This window comes from Aythya marila (assembly GCF_965140915.1).
Source record: "Aythya marila genome assembly, chromosome: Z".
NCBI classification, from domain to species: domain Eukaryota; kingdom Metazoa; phylum Chordata; class Aves; order Anseriformes; family Anatidae; genus Aythya; species Aythya marila.
Window position 1 is genome coordinate 39172754 of NC_139080.1, and position 15253 is coordinate 39188006.

At 34.8% G+C, this 15253-nt stretch overlaps 1 protein-coding gene across 1 annotated transcript in view; it reads left to right on the forward strand.

Moving 5' to 3' along the window:
* ALDH1A1 (aldehyde dehydrogenase 1 family member A1) overlaps positions 1-14931 on the forward strand; it is a 37700-nt gene extending 22769 nt beyond the window's left edge. Inside the window, exons 7-13 of the mRNA XM_082782682.1 lie at positions 1510-1623; positions 3418-3520; positions 4209-4393; positions 8868-9032; positions 10625-10782; positions 12041-12115; positions 14319-14931. Of these exons, the coding sequence (XP_082638808.1) occupies positions 1510-1623; positions 3418-3520; positions 4209-4393; positions 8868-9032; positions 10625-10782; positions 12041-12115; positions 14319-14391 (873 nt within the window). The 3' untranslated portion in view covers positions 14392-14931. The remainder of the gene's footprint in view (positions 1-1509; positions 1624-3417; positions 3521-4208; positions 4394-8867; positions 9033-10624; positions 10783-12040; positions 12116-14318) is intronic.
* The last annotated feature ends 322 nt before the right edge of the window (positions 14932-15253 follow it).

Genomic DNA, 15253 nt, shown 5'->3' on the forward strand with positions numbered 1-15253 from the left:
CTTCCAAACTTATGAACTTTCTTCACACAGAAACTGGGAGCACTTTGTGCTCTTGAATGTAAGGAGTGTCATAGTTTATCCAGTAGTTCGAAAGTTACATTGACCATTGTGCCCAGCCCAGCAAACACCCAAAGAAGAACAGTTAAACAGTTTAGCTATCTCACTTCCCAATAAGATCAACAAATGTAATCTAACATGTTTGAAGAGTTGGCACAGATGTCAATAACTGCCAGCTCAGTAACTTTGTACAGTGTTAATGGCAATGACTTGGCACTTTTTATTATTCTGGTTCAAAACAATGATTCAGCAGAGCACACAGTCTTCAGTACTATTTCAAGCCAATTAAATGAGTATTAAGAAGAAACTAAACCCTACTGTTATTTTATTACATAGGAAATGCTATTAGATAACATTGGGTCAAGGAGATAAAAAAGCAGATATATTTTCTATTATTTCTAATTACTTCAAAGGAGTGCTCTAAAGTGGGAAAGTGATCATAGATCACTTGCATTTTAGAACTATTACTGGTAATGACTGGTAGAACACTAGAACATTTTTAGTAAAGGATACACATTTTACCCATTTAGTGTTCATCTAGATGAGAAGTTTAGGTAAGCCATTGTTAAATGTCTTTACTGTATTATCTGGTAGATACAGTAGGGATTTAATAAAAGTCACATTTATATCATCATGTCCCTCAAGAATGATTGTAGTATACATATCTAGTATAGAATTTGTAGGAAAATAGAGGTCTGATTTTACACAAAGGTTTCCATTTTCTTTAACTATTAAGTTTGCCAGATAATGGAACTTTACGTATCTTCAGGAGGCAACTTTTTCATGCCTGGTAAATGGTCTTCCTTTTCTGTGCTGTTAGCTGTCATTTTATCCACTCTCTACTGCTGTCCAGAAAAAGAAGAAAACACATTGAGTTGAAAATATCATTTCCATCATTTTTATTAAATATATATATATATTGTAAGTCAGCAGATCATTAATTAAATGCCATTTAATATGAGAGACAATGAGCAAAAATCATCAAGCACACAGAATGATTCTAACAACTTTAACGATGCTGACAAAAAATTAAGCCATCTTTTTCTTGACATGTCTGAAAGATGAAAAAAAAATGTACTTTTTAGCCAATGGCACTAAAAATTAAAATAATGTGTTTTCTTTTCTTTTCTTTTCTTTTCTTTTCTTTTCTTTTCTTTTCTTTTCTTTTCTTTTCTTTTCTTTTCTTTTCTTTTCTTTTCTTTTCTTTTCTTTTCTTTTCTTTTCTTTTCTTTTCCTTGCTTGCTTTTAAGAGCCAGCTCAATGGCATAAAAACATCTCTGGGGGTTCATAAATCATGTGAGAAATAGACATGTCTGGGGCTGTAAGGCTGAGAATAACTGTATGACTCTGAAAAAGTGGCTGGAGAACTGAAAAGAGAAATAAGACTATATGAGACGTTCTTCTAGTCATCATTACTTCTCCAGTTTTATGGAGTTCTCTCTTCCAATTCAGGCAGGATTTCCACCTGGAGTTGTGAACATTGTGCCAGGCTTTGGACCTACTGCTGGAGCTGCTATTTCTCACCACATGGATATAGATAAAGTGGCCTTCACAGGCTCTACTGAGGTATTGAGATATGAATGCAAGAAAATATAAGCAGGAACTGTGGCCCTCTGATTCCCAGTAATGATTTAATGTCTAACTTGTTCTATGTAACTGTTTTAATTTTTTTCTTTCTTTTGGCTGCTGGTTTGTTAAACAAAGTCTGTTTAATGATTTGTTGGTTATTATTAACTTTAAACATATTTAAACAATGTTTGTATTGCAGGAAAGCCCTTCAAACAAAGGCACTCCATGAGATACAATGGTTTCTATATAACAATCCTATTTTAAGGCTTGTCCTTTAAAAAGAAAATATTTTAATAACTTTTGTTGTTGTTTGCTTCTTTTTAAGTATAACTTAAAAAAAAAATGCAAAAAGTGAAAAAAAAAGCTGTGCTCTGTTCTCTTTAACTTTAATAACATGTTGGTAGGAAGTTACGTCAGAACTCTCATTCCTAGTCCTGCACACATGTAGGTGAGGTGATGGGTTTGGGGTATTTGAATGATACAGATAATTATTTGGGTGGTCTTAGAAGTGTATCAGTTATACATCAGAAGGATATGTATCAGTTTAACAATTGAAAGGAAGGTCACTTAATTTTTCCTAACCTTCATTCTCAGGAACAAAGATTGATATGACTGAAGATTTCTCAATGCATGCACTCTCTAACTTTATCCTTACTACATATAGTACAGTACTATCTGTCTGTATGTATAGTACTTTCTGTTTGTATGCATGCTACAAGGAAGAGCTGCCAACTGGCCTTTTAACTTCTTGGATGTGCACTCCAAAGATAAATATCATTGCCTCATGTCAACAGTCAGTGTACACTGAGAGCAAGATCTGTGTTTATTCTCAGAAACCTTCAGCATTAAAATAGTGGGGAAAAAGAAAAAAAGAAAAAAAAAAAAAAAAAAGGATCCCAAACCAGGACATATAAGAAATAGTCCGTATATATTCCCAGCAGACAGTAACTACAATTCCCCGTGCCCAATGTCCTTCCAAAGGCAGGTGGACAAATATTTCCTGATTTTGGTGGCTGTCCCTTTCTTCTGATAGTGTAATTTAGAATCATGAAGAGGTATTCCCAAAGACAGGAAGGCTGATACACAAGGGAAGTTATCTGATGTTATCTACACACTAGCAGTTACAGGCCAAAGCTGCAAGATTTATTTTTTTTACTCATAATTTTTCCAGGATAGTTCTCATTAAAAAAAAAAAAAAAAAAAAAATCATTTAATTATGCCACCAGTGGAAACAGGACAGGGGCTCTGCCTCGCTGTGCCCATTTTCTGCTCTTTCAGGTCTCCTTTTTACTGATAAGGGAGAAACTATAATAAGGTAAAGTCAGTCATGCAGGCACTGTAGAGATCTGAGTTTTCTCTCATTTAATTCATACATCAAAGGGTTTTCCCATATATATATTTCAATTTATTGAGAGCAAGTAACAGAGCACCAATCAATGCCTAGTTTAGATTACACATTCAAACAAGCAAGTAGAATGATGGTACCAAAAGGACATCAGATCTCTTTGTTAGATAAAATTAATATTTCCAGGGGAAAACAGTTCTAGGAAGCAGTTCTACTGCTTTGTAGATTAAAATTCATCTATACACTGATTCTTTCCTTCCAATTCTGTTCTCTCCTTTTTTTTTCTTATTATTTTTATTTGTACAATTATTTATTTCTATAGCTACTGGTTACACAATTACACAGTTACACAACCTGAGCTATGGCTTCCACTTTCATGGAAATCAGAGGCGTGTTACTGGGGTGATATTTTTTGAGGTAAAAGTGTCTTTTTATCTGCCTTTTAGGTTGGCAAACTGATCAAAGAAGCTGCAGGAAAGAGCAACCTGAAAAGAGTTACACTGGAACTTGGAGGAAAAAGTCCTAACATTATATTTGCAGATGCAGATTGTTAGTAACATTTTCATTATATAAACTGACTACCTTTTCAAGTCCCATATAGTTATTCTCCTCTTTGTTAAAAAAAAAAATAATAGATTAAAAAAAAAAAAAAATGCATCTCTCTAGAGAAGAGTTTTATTTTATTTTGTTTTGTTTTGTTTTTGTTTTGTTTTGTTTGCTTGTTTGTTTTGTTTTATTCCATTTTGTTTTCTGGTCCTGCCATAGTTTCAAAACAAATTGTCATCAGAAATTGATGGCTCTTGAATGAACAGGAATACCTGACAGCTTGCCAAGTTATTTATTATTTTAATAATATTTCTTTATTAAGATTCTTTAATGTTTCATTATTATTTTAATAATGTTTCTAATGGAACATGAATTCAGAACCAAAAACAGCTAGATGGACTTTATTAACATCCTAGCTGAATTTTTCTCTTGGTACTATTGATAAAGCAAATAATGTTGAACCAACATTTCACACACAACAGTTGAATGTGGGTTTGTCTTGCCATACTGTGCTACTCAACATGAGAGTAGCTTTGGACCTCAGTAAATGGATGAATACCCGTGTTTTAAAGGACCATATGAATAAAAACTGTTAAAAAATGGAAATGAGATGTCATGACAAAGGTTTGCAAATAATTTAAGAGGTGACCACTCAAACTTAAGATCTGATGAACTCTGCATTTCTTTACAGTGGACACGGCTGTGGAATTTGCACATATTGGTCTATTCTACCACCAAGGACAGTGTTGTATAGCAGGATCTAGAATTTTTGTGGAAGAGCCTATTTATGATGAGTTTGTTCGCCGGAGCATTGAACGAGCAAAGAAGTATACCCTTGGGGATCCTCTGCTGCCTGGTGTACAGCAGGGCCCTCAAGTAAGTAATATTATATGTCTTATATAATTTTGAGAGAACATCACACTTTAAAGTGCTTCAAAATCTACTCTAGTGTTAGTGTTAAGTCTGCTTATTATTGTCCAGTAGTTAGACTGGATAAAAGAATGGAGGGTCATTTGTGTTACCACGATATGCCTAAGTGCAGAATTTCATTCTATTTTCCAGTATTATGGAAAGGGAACAATTATATAGAACTTAAATGCACTGAGAAAGTTACAGAGCAACAGCTGTAAAACTGCAAGTTTGATCACCCATGTTGGAGTGTTAGCATTATATTCAAAGACTGCCAGTGTAAATGAGTAGCTTGATGAAACTAAAGCTGATACTGTTATTTTTTTTTTCTTTTCCAAGGTGCTAGTGTTTCATTATGATGTTCTCAATTTTAGAATATTCCACAATTAAAAAACAGCACTTTATGTTTTTTACTGGTTGTGTTAAAAGTGTATGCCAAGAGCTTCCCTATTAAATGAAGGCTGAAATTCAATATTAATAAGCATTACTATCATAGTACTATGGATTCAGTGGATTCTGTCAATCACATCAGAGAAATGTTAAATTATTTTTTTCCTGAGTCTTGTTCCCATATCAGTTTATACTATAGGATATAGGATATACATTTTCTTGGAAGAGATACTATAAACACATTTGATTATCGCAGAACACAGGAATCGTATGAGAGACAAAGCAAAAGCTGGAGACAAAGGAACTCCCGCACACCCACACATTTGATAATGTAATATATTATTCATTGGTTATCACAGTTATTTTTTATAATCAAAGAAACAAAGTCAACTGGAAAATTTTATTCCAAGCTACACAAACTAATGGAAAAATCTTAAGGACCTTATTTTGATATCCTATCATGTGTCTAGCTAATGGGCTAATATGTTCAGCTAAATAAATCTAAATGTCAGAGGACAAGAATTTTCTTACAAGGAAACTCCAGGAATTCAGGTATATTTTTTTTCAGTCTTGTATGCAGCTAACACAGAGCTAAGAGAAATCTAGTCTCATATTATTGTGGCTTTACTGAGTTTGAAATTCATATTAGCAATTTAAATAAGAAACAAAAGTAAACTTCTACTTTAAAAGGACAGTTAAACATTTGAGAAATAATTACTAAATCATTAGAAAGAACAGGAGGACTCTTTTTCCCTCAATCTCAGCATTTGGTTTCTTTGACCACTTTTACTTGTTAGCAAGCTTTATAAGAAATCATAAGTTTTTCACAGGTTAAAATTTATCCTGCTAGAATTGGTATGTTCTTTTTCTGTGTGTGCTGTTCTTATAGTCCAATTTTAATGGAAAATGTAAACATGCACTTTAGATAAATTTATTTTGCATTAATTTCTTTTAGTCTCTCATTGCCTTTAAATCATTTGCTGTTTTTTGCCTAATTCTCTTTTGAAAAGAAAACCAATTCACTATGTTGTGTCATAGAGCCTCCTTGAAAGCCAAATTTGTCCTCCAGTTCACAGGCTCTGTGGGACGGCACCTGCCTCAGGCAGAAAGTTTGTGTAGTGCTTTGGACAGTGAGCATAAAATAAGAGACAAAGTCCCTACTGGAATGGAAAAGATCATATATATGCTAATTCACACATTATTAAGAAAAATTATGATGATAATAATAACAAAGGGATAAGTGAACACAACATAAGCTGTATCATCTAAACGTTTTCTTCTCTTCATGATGTTTATGCACAAGAGATATTTGGCCACCAAGGTAGCAGAAACTTTATGTCTTCAGCATGCACTAAGGTAACTGTTTGAAAGCATAATGACAAGGGGAGCACATGGAACTAAAAACCACCTCTTTATAAATATCCCTATAAATAAATATCCCCATAAATATAAGCTTTTATCATAGCTTTAGTTGAGTAACTGTTTAGTCTAATATACATCCAAGATCCCCAAAATATTTTAAAATACTTTATTTTTTCTACAATGGTAAGACTTGTAGCTTAAGCTGAAATGTCACCTTTTTAACTGTATGAATAAGAAAATAAGACACACACCTACTTGTGATGATGAGTATTATCATAGAGAAGTAGTGTTTGCACAAAAGTCCCCCCAGAAGTAATCTCAGTGTCTTCATGAACCAGTTCTTGAAGGGTTGAACTCCAAAAGAGTCAATAAAAGAGTCATGAAACTGTGAATAAATAAATTAACTAATAAATAGAAGAGAGGGTGTTGTATTGTAGGCCTTTATCAAAGAAGCATCGAGTTTTTCCTGAAATAAATGTTACCTTGTACACAATTTCCCTACAGGCATGAAGATAGGAAAAAATTCTTCATTGAAAGGGTTGTGGAGTATTAGAACAGGCTGTCCCATTAAGTGGTTGAGTCACCATCCTTGAACATATTTAAAAGACATGTAGATGTGGTGCTTAAAGACGTGGTTTAATGGTAGACTTGGCAGTGCTAGATTAACTGTTGACTTGATGATCTTAGAGGTCTTAGAGAGAAGAGGAAAGGAAAGGAAATCAGAAATTTTCTTTACTCCTGTCCTTCATGATATCCTTGTCTCTAAAGTGAAGAGACCTGTATTTGATGGATGGACCACTTGCTGAGCAAGAAATTGTTTGGATGGTTGCACTCAAAGGGTGCACTTAATGTATCAATGCCCATATGGAGATCAGAGATGGTGTTCCTTTGGGGTCAGTACTCGGACCAATTTGTCAATGACACCAAGCTGTGTGGTGTGGTTGACATACTGGAGGGGAGGGATGCCATCTAGAGGGACCTGGACAGCCTTGAGAGGTGATTCTGGGCAAACCTCGAGAGGTTCAACAAGGCCAAATGCATGCAAGGTCCTGCATGGGGCAATCCCATAAATCCCACAAATACAGGTTGGGTAGAGAGTGGATTGAGAACAGCCCTGATGAGAAGGATCTGGGGGTGGTGGTTAGTGAGAAGCTCAATATGAGCTGGCAGTGTGCACTTGCAGTCTCAGAAAGACAGCCAAATCCTGGGTTGCATCAAAAGCAACATGATCAAGGGAGGTGATTCTCCCTCTCTACTCTGCTCTTGTGCGACCCCACCTGAACTACTGCATGAAGTTCTGGGGCCCCCAGCACAAGAAGGACCTGTTGGAGTGAATGAATTTGATCAAAGGACTGGAGCACGACTCTAATGAAGACAGGCTGAGGGAGCTGGGGTAGTTCAGCTTGTAGAAGGCTCCAGGGAGACCCAATAGTGGCCTTCCAAATACTAACAAATACTAACAAATAAAGCAGGCATAAAGAAAAGCTGGGGAGGGACTCTTTGTCAGGGAGTGCAGTGACAGGACTAGGAGCAAGAGTTTTAAGCTTAAAAAAAAAAAAAAAAAAAAAAAAAAAAGTAGGTTTAGATTAGATATAAGGAAGAAATTCTTAATTCAGAGGGTGGTGAGGCATTGTAACATGTTACCCAGAGAAGTTGTGAATCCTTGGAAGTATTTAAAGCCAGGTTGGAAGGTTGGATGGGGCTTTGAGTCAGTAAGTCTGGTGGAAGCTTTCCCTGCCCATTGTAGGGGGATTGGAATTCAATGATCTTTGAGGTCCCTTCCAATCCAAACTATTCTATGATTCTGGAACTGTAATAAATGTGAGCTCTTTCTACTCAGGTGTACAATATTTCCTTCAACCCATCTTGTCACTAAAAAATAGAGAAGTGGAAATCTCTTATGTTCTCCTTTTGTGAGTTTTTGTGAATGGAAGTGTAAACTCCCTTTCCAGCTAAAGGCACTAAAACCTGCTATACCGTAGAGCCAAACTGAAATGTGCTTGGCATATGTTGTATTTTGTGGTGAACCTGGGGGAGAGGGAGAGATATTGGCTTCATCCAGCAAAACATTTGTCATCTGTTTTTTTCTAACCACAAAGGTAAAAGTCTTTATTCCACTAACAATTCAGAAGGTCCAGAAAACAGCACTGAATTTCAGTTTAATTGTACTATTTCTTTTTAGCTTTCCTTAATAGTTTAGGGGAAAGGCAGGAACAAGCTACCAGCCACAGCAAAGCAAAGAGTAATATTGCAGGCTAGATCATGTCCTCTGTTAAGATCGCAGAAAAAAGCTCAGCAATTCTCATTAACATTTGATTTAAATTTAAATTATTTTTTTAATCAAATTAACATTTGATTAAACATTTGTGGTTGACAACAGTACTAGGAGAAGTATAAGATACATTTTTTCTTTTGTATTGAAGAAACACAGCATACCAGTCCCTGCACAGCTGATGCTAGTATGTCAAAAATTCTTTTTAATGATTTATCTGAGAAAAACAAAAACAAAAACAAAACAAAAAAAAACTTTGAGAAGTTAATGACAAGAATGTTTGCAAGGCTGTCCAGATGTTCCACTTCAACACATGCAATTGAGCAAAGCTGGAACATTGTTAAGTTGCAGTTAATGAGCTAGAAGAATTGTTATCAGTGTATGCTGCTTTCATTCCTGCAATATCTTTTCATTTAGATTGATAAGGAGCAGTTTCAAAAAATCCTGGAGCTAATTGAGAGTGGGAAAAAAGAAGGAGCCAAACTGGAATGTGGAGGAGGTCCATGGGGAGACAAAGGTTACTTCATCCAGCCCACAGTTTTTTCTAATGTTACAGATGATATGCGCATCGCCAAAGAAGAGGTAAAGAAATTCTTGGCAGTCTATACTTTCACTGGAGATTGTCTGTTTAAATTTCTGTACAAAATATCCATTTAGAAGGTCAAGTGGTCGCATAAAAATGTTCCCAGTAAATCTGTCGTTCCAGCCTGGTGTTGTTTAAAATCCTTTTCTTGGTTTCTTATGCCATTTCACCAACTCAGTGGAGGTGAGAGAGAGGAGTGTGAGGCTGGTCTGCCAACAAAGGCTCCAGCTTAAGCTGATAGGAGTCAAGAACTGTTAAGGCTGGGACTGTTAATAACATCACCCCATACTACCCATGTCTCAGATATCAGAGTCATGGTAACCTGTAACTCTGAAACAAACCTTGAAAGAGTTTGTGAACTCTTCACTCCTTAAGGAGCCACTCAGGTTGTGGTTTTGACACAAATGTGCCAAAGAGTTATTTTGCAACGAGAAAAGACTTAGGTTGTGCTTCCACATGCATTTTGCCTGGTAACAATTTCAACAAAGCAAAGTTTTGCCTCTGCAGGGTTATTTAACCTGGATCCATTTGCAGAAGTGCCCGTACAGTACTGAGAAGCTTGTGCTAAACCAATTAAGGGGGTGTTGCCAGGACAGCAATGACCAGCTGGAAGGAACCAGAGTGTTAGGACAGCAGATCTGCTTTTCTCTTGAGAAAACAGTCCTGTAAAAACATCCCCAGAGTGCAGTTATGATCTCTTTTTTTGTTTGTTGTTGTTGTTGCTGTTGTTGGTTGCTTGCTTTGTTTTTGTTTTTTTGTTTGTTTGTTGTTGTTGTTGTCTTTTTTTTTTTTTCTTTACATTCATCCTGATTAATAATGGGTGCAACTGGTGTCCATTATAATTCTCACTAGAAACTCCTTCAAAACTGTCAGAAATCTAGGTGCTACTTTTTGCAGCCAGCAATACTGCTGCTACATTCTACTGAACATACCTTCATGTTAAAATGAACAAACAGCAGAGCATTAAGATCTGATTGCAAAGCAAACAAAAATAGGAGAGAGCTGCCCAAGCAGTAATTTCAGTTATTCCTTTTGTAGGAATTCCTGAATGGTAGGTAGGAGATGGTAGGTAGGCACAGAGATGTTTCCTTCAGGTCAATAGTACAACAAGAACAGAGCCTCTCATGTTATTTTGAATCTATTGAATAATAAACCTCCATAAAGCCAAGGCAATTTAAAGAATATTTGGGTTGTGAGAGAACGTTCTTCTGATCTATGTAAATCATACCATACAAGTCCAGTGAGAAAGTATCATTAAACACTTTCAAGGAAAATCAAGTGGAAAACTCAATCTGTGGGAAAAAGAATAATTAGATATGGTAGCGCCCCCCTGCCTACACAGCATTACCACTGGGTAATTTTATTTTATTTTTTTTTTCTCCACAAGAGGTTAACTTCATTTGCTGCAGGCTAAAAAAATCTTACCTTCATGTTAATTTATAATCTTTTTTAGACCTCTGTTTTAAAGGTATCTTCTTGACCAAATTAATTTTGGAATAAGGCTGTCTGACAACAACAACAAGTTGTATTAAATATTTATTATTTTTAACAATATTAGTCCACTTCATATGTTTATGTGTGTTTGAAACAGATATTTGGACCTGTTCAACAAATTATGAAGTTTAAAACTGTAGATGAAGTTATCAAGAGGGCAAATAATACTAGTTATGGCTTAGCAGCAGCAGTTTTTACCAAAGACATTGATAAAGCACTGACATTTGCAGCTGCTCTTCAAGCTGGGACAGTATGGTAAGTCATAACTTATTTAATTCTTCCCTCAGACCTACAGGAGACAATGACAGTAATTGTAGGACATTTTAACACTTCTTTGGGGGCATACTTTTGTATTTCCATTCTTTGTCACCTTTAGATAGGTAGGTTAGTGCCATCCTCCTCTGACTCTCTTCCCCTCACCTTTCCATTCTTAATGTGCTACTAGAAAAATATTTCTTCTAAGTCTTCATGCAGTTGTCCTGTAAACTTAGTCTGGAAAAAAAAAATACAGTAAGAGTACTGCTTTACTTTTCATTCAGGATCTGGGGATACCCCAATATATTCTCAAATTACAGGGATAATTTTCTGTAATGTGCAAAGAAATCCATTATTTGAAGTTGCTTGTTCATTAACCTGTGAAGAGTATCCTCCTGTAGTAGAAAAGATTAATAAAATGTGGTTGAGAAATGGAAAAAATCACAAGAGGGGGAAAGAATTGTTTCAAGTAAGAAGATATCAAGGGAAACTATAAGGCTGAAAAAGCAGCCAATGAAGCTGCCATGCAGAAATACATGTAGAAAAGAAAGAGACATGGGTCCAGAAAGGCAAAGTCTGAGAGAAATACTGAAAGATGAAGGAATTGACCATTTCCTTGTGGAGCCTGTTCCAATGTCCAAACACCCTCTCAGTGAAGAATCTTTTCCTAATATCTAATATCCTGAAACCAGGAGGCTGGCAGTTGGAGAAATTATAAGATATGAAAATAAAGAATATCTGATTTGACAAAGTTGCAAGACAGAAAGAACTTCTCATCTATGGAGTAGAATGTACATTCTGGCAAAAATATTCATGCTACAAAGTCTCCTATGAAATTCCATTCTCACTTATTGTATTTTTGTTCTCAACCATAGCACAGAATATCGCTTAACATTGAGAAGAATCAAACAAAACTTCCAAAATGGATATCGAAGTGACACCGAATTTACCTAATTAATTAGGCTCATTAACTAGGAAGGAGATTTACTATAACTATTAACAGAAAGATAAGTGTCACTCTGCTTGTAGGCCCTTGATCAATGTTAGAGCCCTGGTCATAGTAATGTATTATCCGGTAATGCTTTGTGGTTTTTTTTCAGTCTTGAAATACATGTACTTTTGCAAATATGTTGCTCGTATATAGTTTGTGAATATCACCACAGGTTTAATACATTTCATGGAATAGCATTGATTTTTCAGAAGTGAATAAACTTGTTCCACAATGTGGAACACTAAAGTCATTTTCCTGTTCTTCCAGGGTTAATTGTTATAGTGCAATGTCTGCTCAGTGTCCTTTTGGAGGATTTAAGATGTCAGGAAATGGACGAGAAATGTGAGTAAATGTTTTTTAAACTGTAGATTCACAGGAAGTACAAAATGAAGTTCTAAAAACAACATTCACAACTAGGATGCTCTATTTGATTTATTTGATTTTGAGGCCTACTTTGTAGCCTCACAGGCCACACACTGTCAGACACAATGTCAAGCAAAGAATTCCTCTATGAAACCAATAAGAAAATTGCTTAGATACAAATCTTTCCAAAATGATTGCATTTAATATTTTTCAGTCTACTAACATACAAAACTGATCCTTGTGTTTATGGTGTACAGTTTTTCCATAAATATAGAAAGTGTAATTTCCATGAATATATTTAACTATAGATACAGTTCACACATAGTTTGTGGAATCCCCTTTAAATGCTCCTTGAAAGGTCTGTACAGCTTGGATAAATGTAATGACAGAAATAACCCTGTATAGTCTTCAGACTTTTTTTTTTTTTTTTCCCCCAAAGAAGTGGGAAAAAAAATGAAATATGCAGAAATGAAAAGCTAATCAAATTGGTTCAAACTTTTAAGGTTTAATCCAGGTTCAATTTGAATCATGTGCTGTTTTCCTGCATTCATTATGATTTTCATATTAATAATGGATAATGTGTTACGCTGTTTAATATCATACATGTTTGTTACATTATGTAACATTTTGTTTTCTGAGTTTTTGGAACATAAATCATAAGCAGTCATATAATCTGTGACTAAGAATGAAATTATTTTTAAAGCAAAGGATACAAATCAGAACATATATGTTTTTCCTGACATTATGCCAACTGCAAAGCACTTTTACTGAGTAACTGAACCAATTAAAAATTATATGTGCAAATGAAATACATTAGTGCTTTCCCTCTCTCCTCTCTCCCCCTCTCTCTCTCTTTTTATTTTTTTTTTTTTTTCTTAAGAGAGTTAAGTTTTGGGTTTTTATGCCACTGCATCAAATCTGCTCCTGATGATAAAGTTCCAACAGACTTCAAAGGAAACAGTTATGAAAATGCTGAGAGCTTTAGAAAATGTCAAAATGGAAAATAAATAAATAAATAACCACCACATTTTTGCCGTTACTAACACAGACTGTTTTGTATTTGCTGATTGCCAAAAATCGGAAAATGATTCTGGACTGCTGACTTTTGCAGAAGTATTTTGATGATCTATTCGCTGAAAATAACAGGAAAACAATAATATGCTATCATAAAAATTAATAATCTCTGTATCAGTTAAGGTACTCAGCTTTTGTGTAAATGAAGTTTTCCTCATGCTGTTGAAAATCAAAATTTGTTCTGCTAAAAGGTGAGAATGGGAAAGGCATGCAATTTTTCCATGGAAAAAGGAAATTTTATAAATATGTGGGAATCAGTTGTAGGAGCAGCAGAAGTATGTGTGAAGCAATTTCACTGAAATAATCAGGAAGTCATCATGTCAAACCATTGATTTCCTTGAAACCCAGAATAAAAATAGCTGTATAATTATTGGAATAATAATGCCATTATGAAGTAAAATACATATTAAAAGAATGCCTCTTCAAAATAATATGAAAAAGAGAATCAGTAATAGTTTTCCTACAACACAGAGTCCTGATTTTTCTTTTGTATACATATGTACTAAGATGGCTGTGGGAACTGGATGGCATTGTACTGTAAAAACCTTGTGTTCCATAAAACAGTCGATTATGTCTAAATGGTTTGTCTATGACAACTGCCAAACAGCCAGGCATACAAGTAAGATTCATCATATAAAACTTGAAGGTGAAATTATGCTAATGACATGTCAGTGAGATTTAAGTATTTTTTACTGTCTGGGAGATTTCACAGTGGATTAATTATGTCTCCCACTTACTTGAGATGAAGTCCCTATTTTCTGACTCTGAAAAAAATCTTGACAGCAGAGGAAGGCTTTTTCAAAAGACTTGATGAGCGTGCTTGTAAAGACCACAAAACGCAGTACAGAAATGAACTAAATTGATTAAACACCATTCTTTTGCACAGAAACGAAACTATACTCTCTCACACTTTTCCCAGGAGACAATTGCTGCAGCTTTTCAAAAGGCATCCAGCAGTAGTCTAGCTGCACAGATGTCTTCCAAGTATGTTCAGTATCCTTGTTAAACATCTGGCCAATTGCACAGCACCAATAGAAAATACCATCAAGGACATAACTCATATAAAAAGCATTAACCTAAGTATGGCTCTTTGTTCTGTTTTATCTAGGGGAGAATACGGCCTTCATGAATACACAGAAGTTAAGACTGTCACTATCAAAATCCCACAGAAGAACTCATAATGCTGCTTGAGGTGCAGTGTGTCTTCTTCTTGAATCTGAAAAATGTATTTGAATTCTGAAAAGTTTTATATACCAGATTATTCATTAGCCTTTTTGCTTTCTGATTGTAAAAGAGAACCTTGCTTACATTAGCAATATAAAGAATAATATAGAAAATTTTAACATGATTAACTGAGAAAGGGAAACTTTAATGTTTGGAACGTGACTAATGTCTTTTTAAATCTGTATTAAGAAAAAATTATTTTTTATTTTCAGTGGGAGCTCTCTGTAGTGCTATGGAAACATTTCTTTTCCAATATATCTTGCAGGTACCATTTAAATTTATGTGGTCTTCTACATGTTAGATGCTAAGCTGTCCTTTCTTCGTGGCCTTAACAAAAGCACTTATAAGTAACTAACTAGCAGATAGATAATTTTCTTTGTCTTTCAAAAATAGTAGACATATTTCTTACACTGCTGAATTTGTTCATCATATTGATTACTACACAAATGTAATCTGGATAATATTAAACAGTATTAAAATAGATCTTCAAAACATTACTGATTTTTCATTAGTCTTTTATATCACATTCATTTACCACTGGGCACTACATAGCACATATTTTATATCCTTAAATAAGAACTACTATCTCAATTGTACGTTTAGGTCATTGGAAGTATATTACATTGGCTATATGGAGACTAAACTCCCTAATTCTTCATAAGTATTATCAACGGAAAAATATGAATATACAGAACACTGGCCTATTTGCAAAAGATTGACCTTGGCTTTTTGGTATAAAACTTTGGTTTATGTATATCTAAAGTCTTAAAGTCTTTAAAAGTCTTTAAAAGACTTTAAGTCTTAACTTTTTTGGAGGTC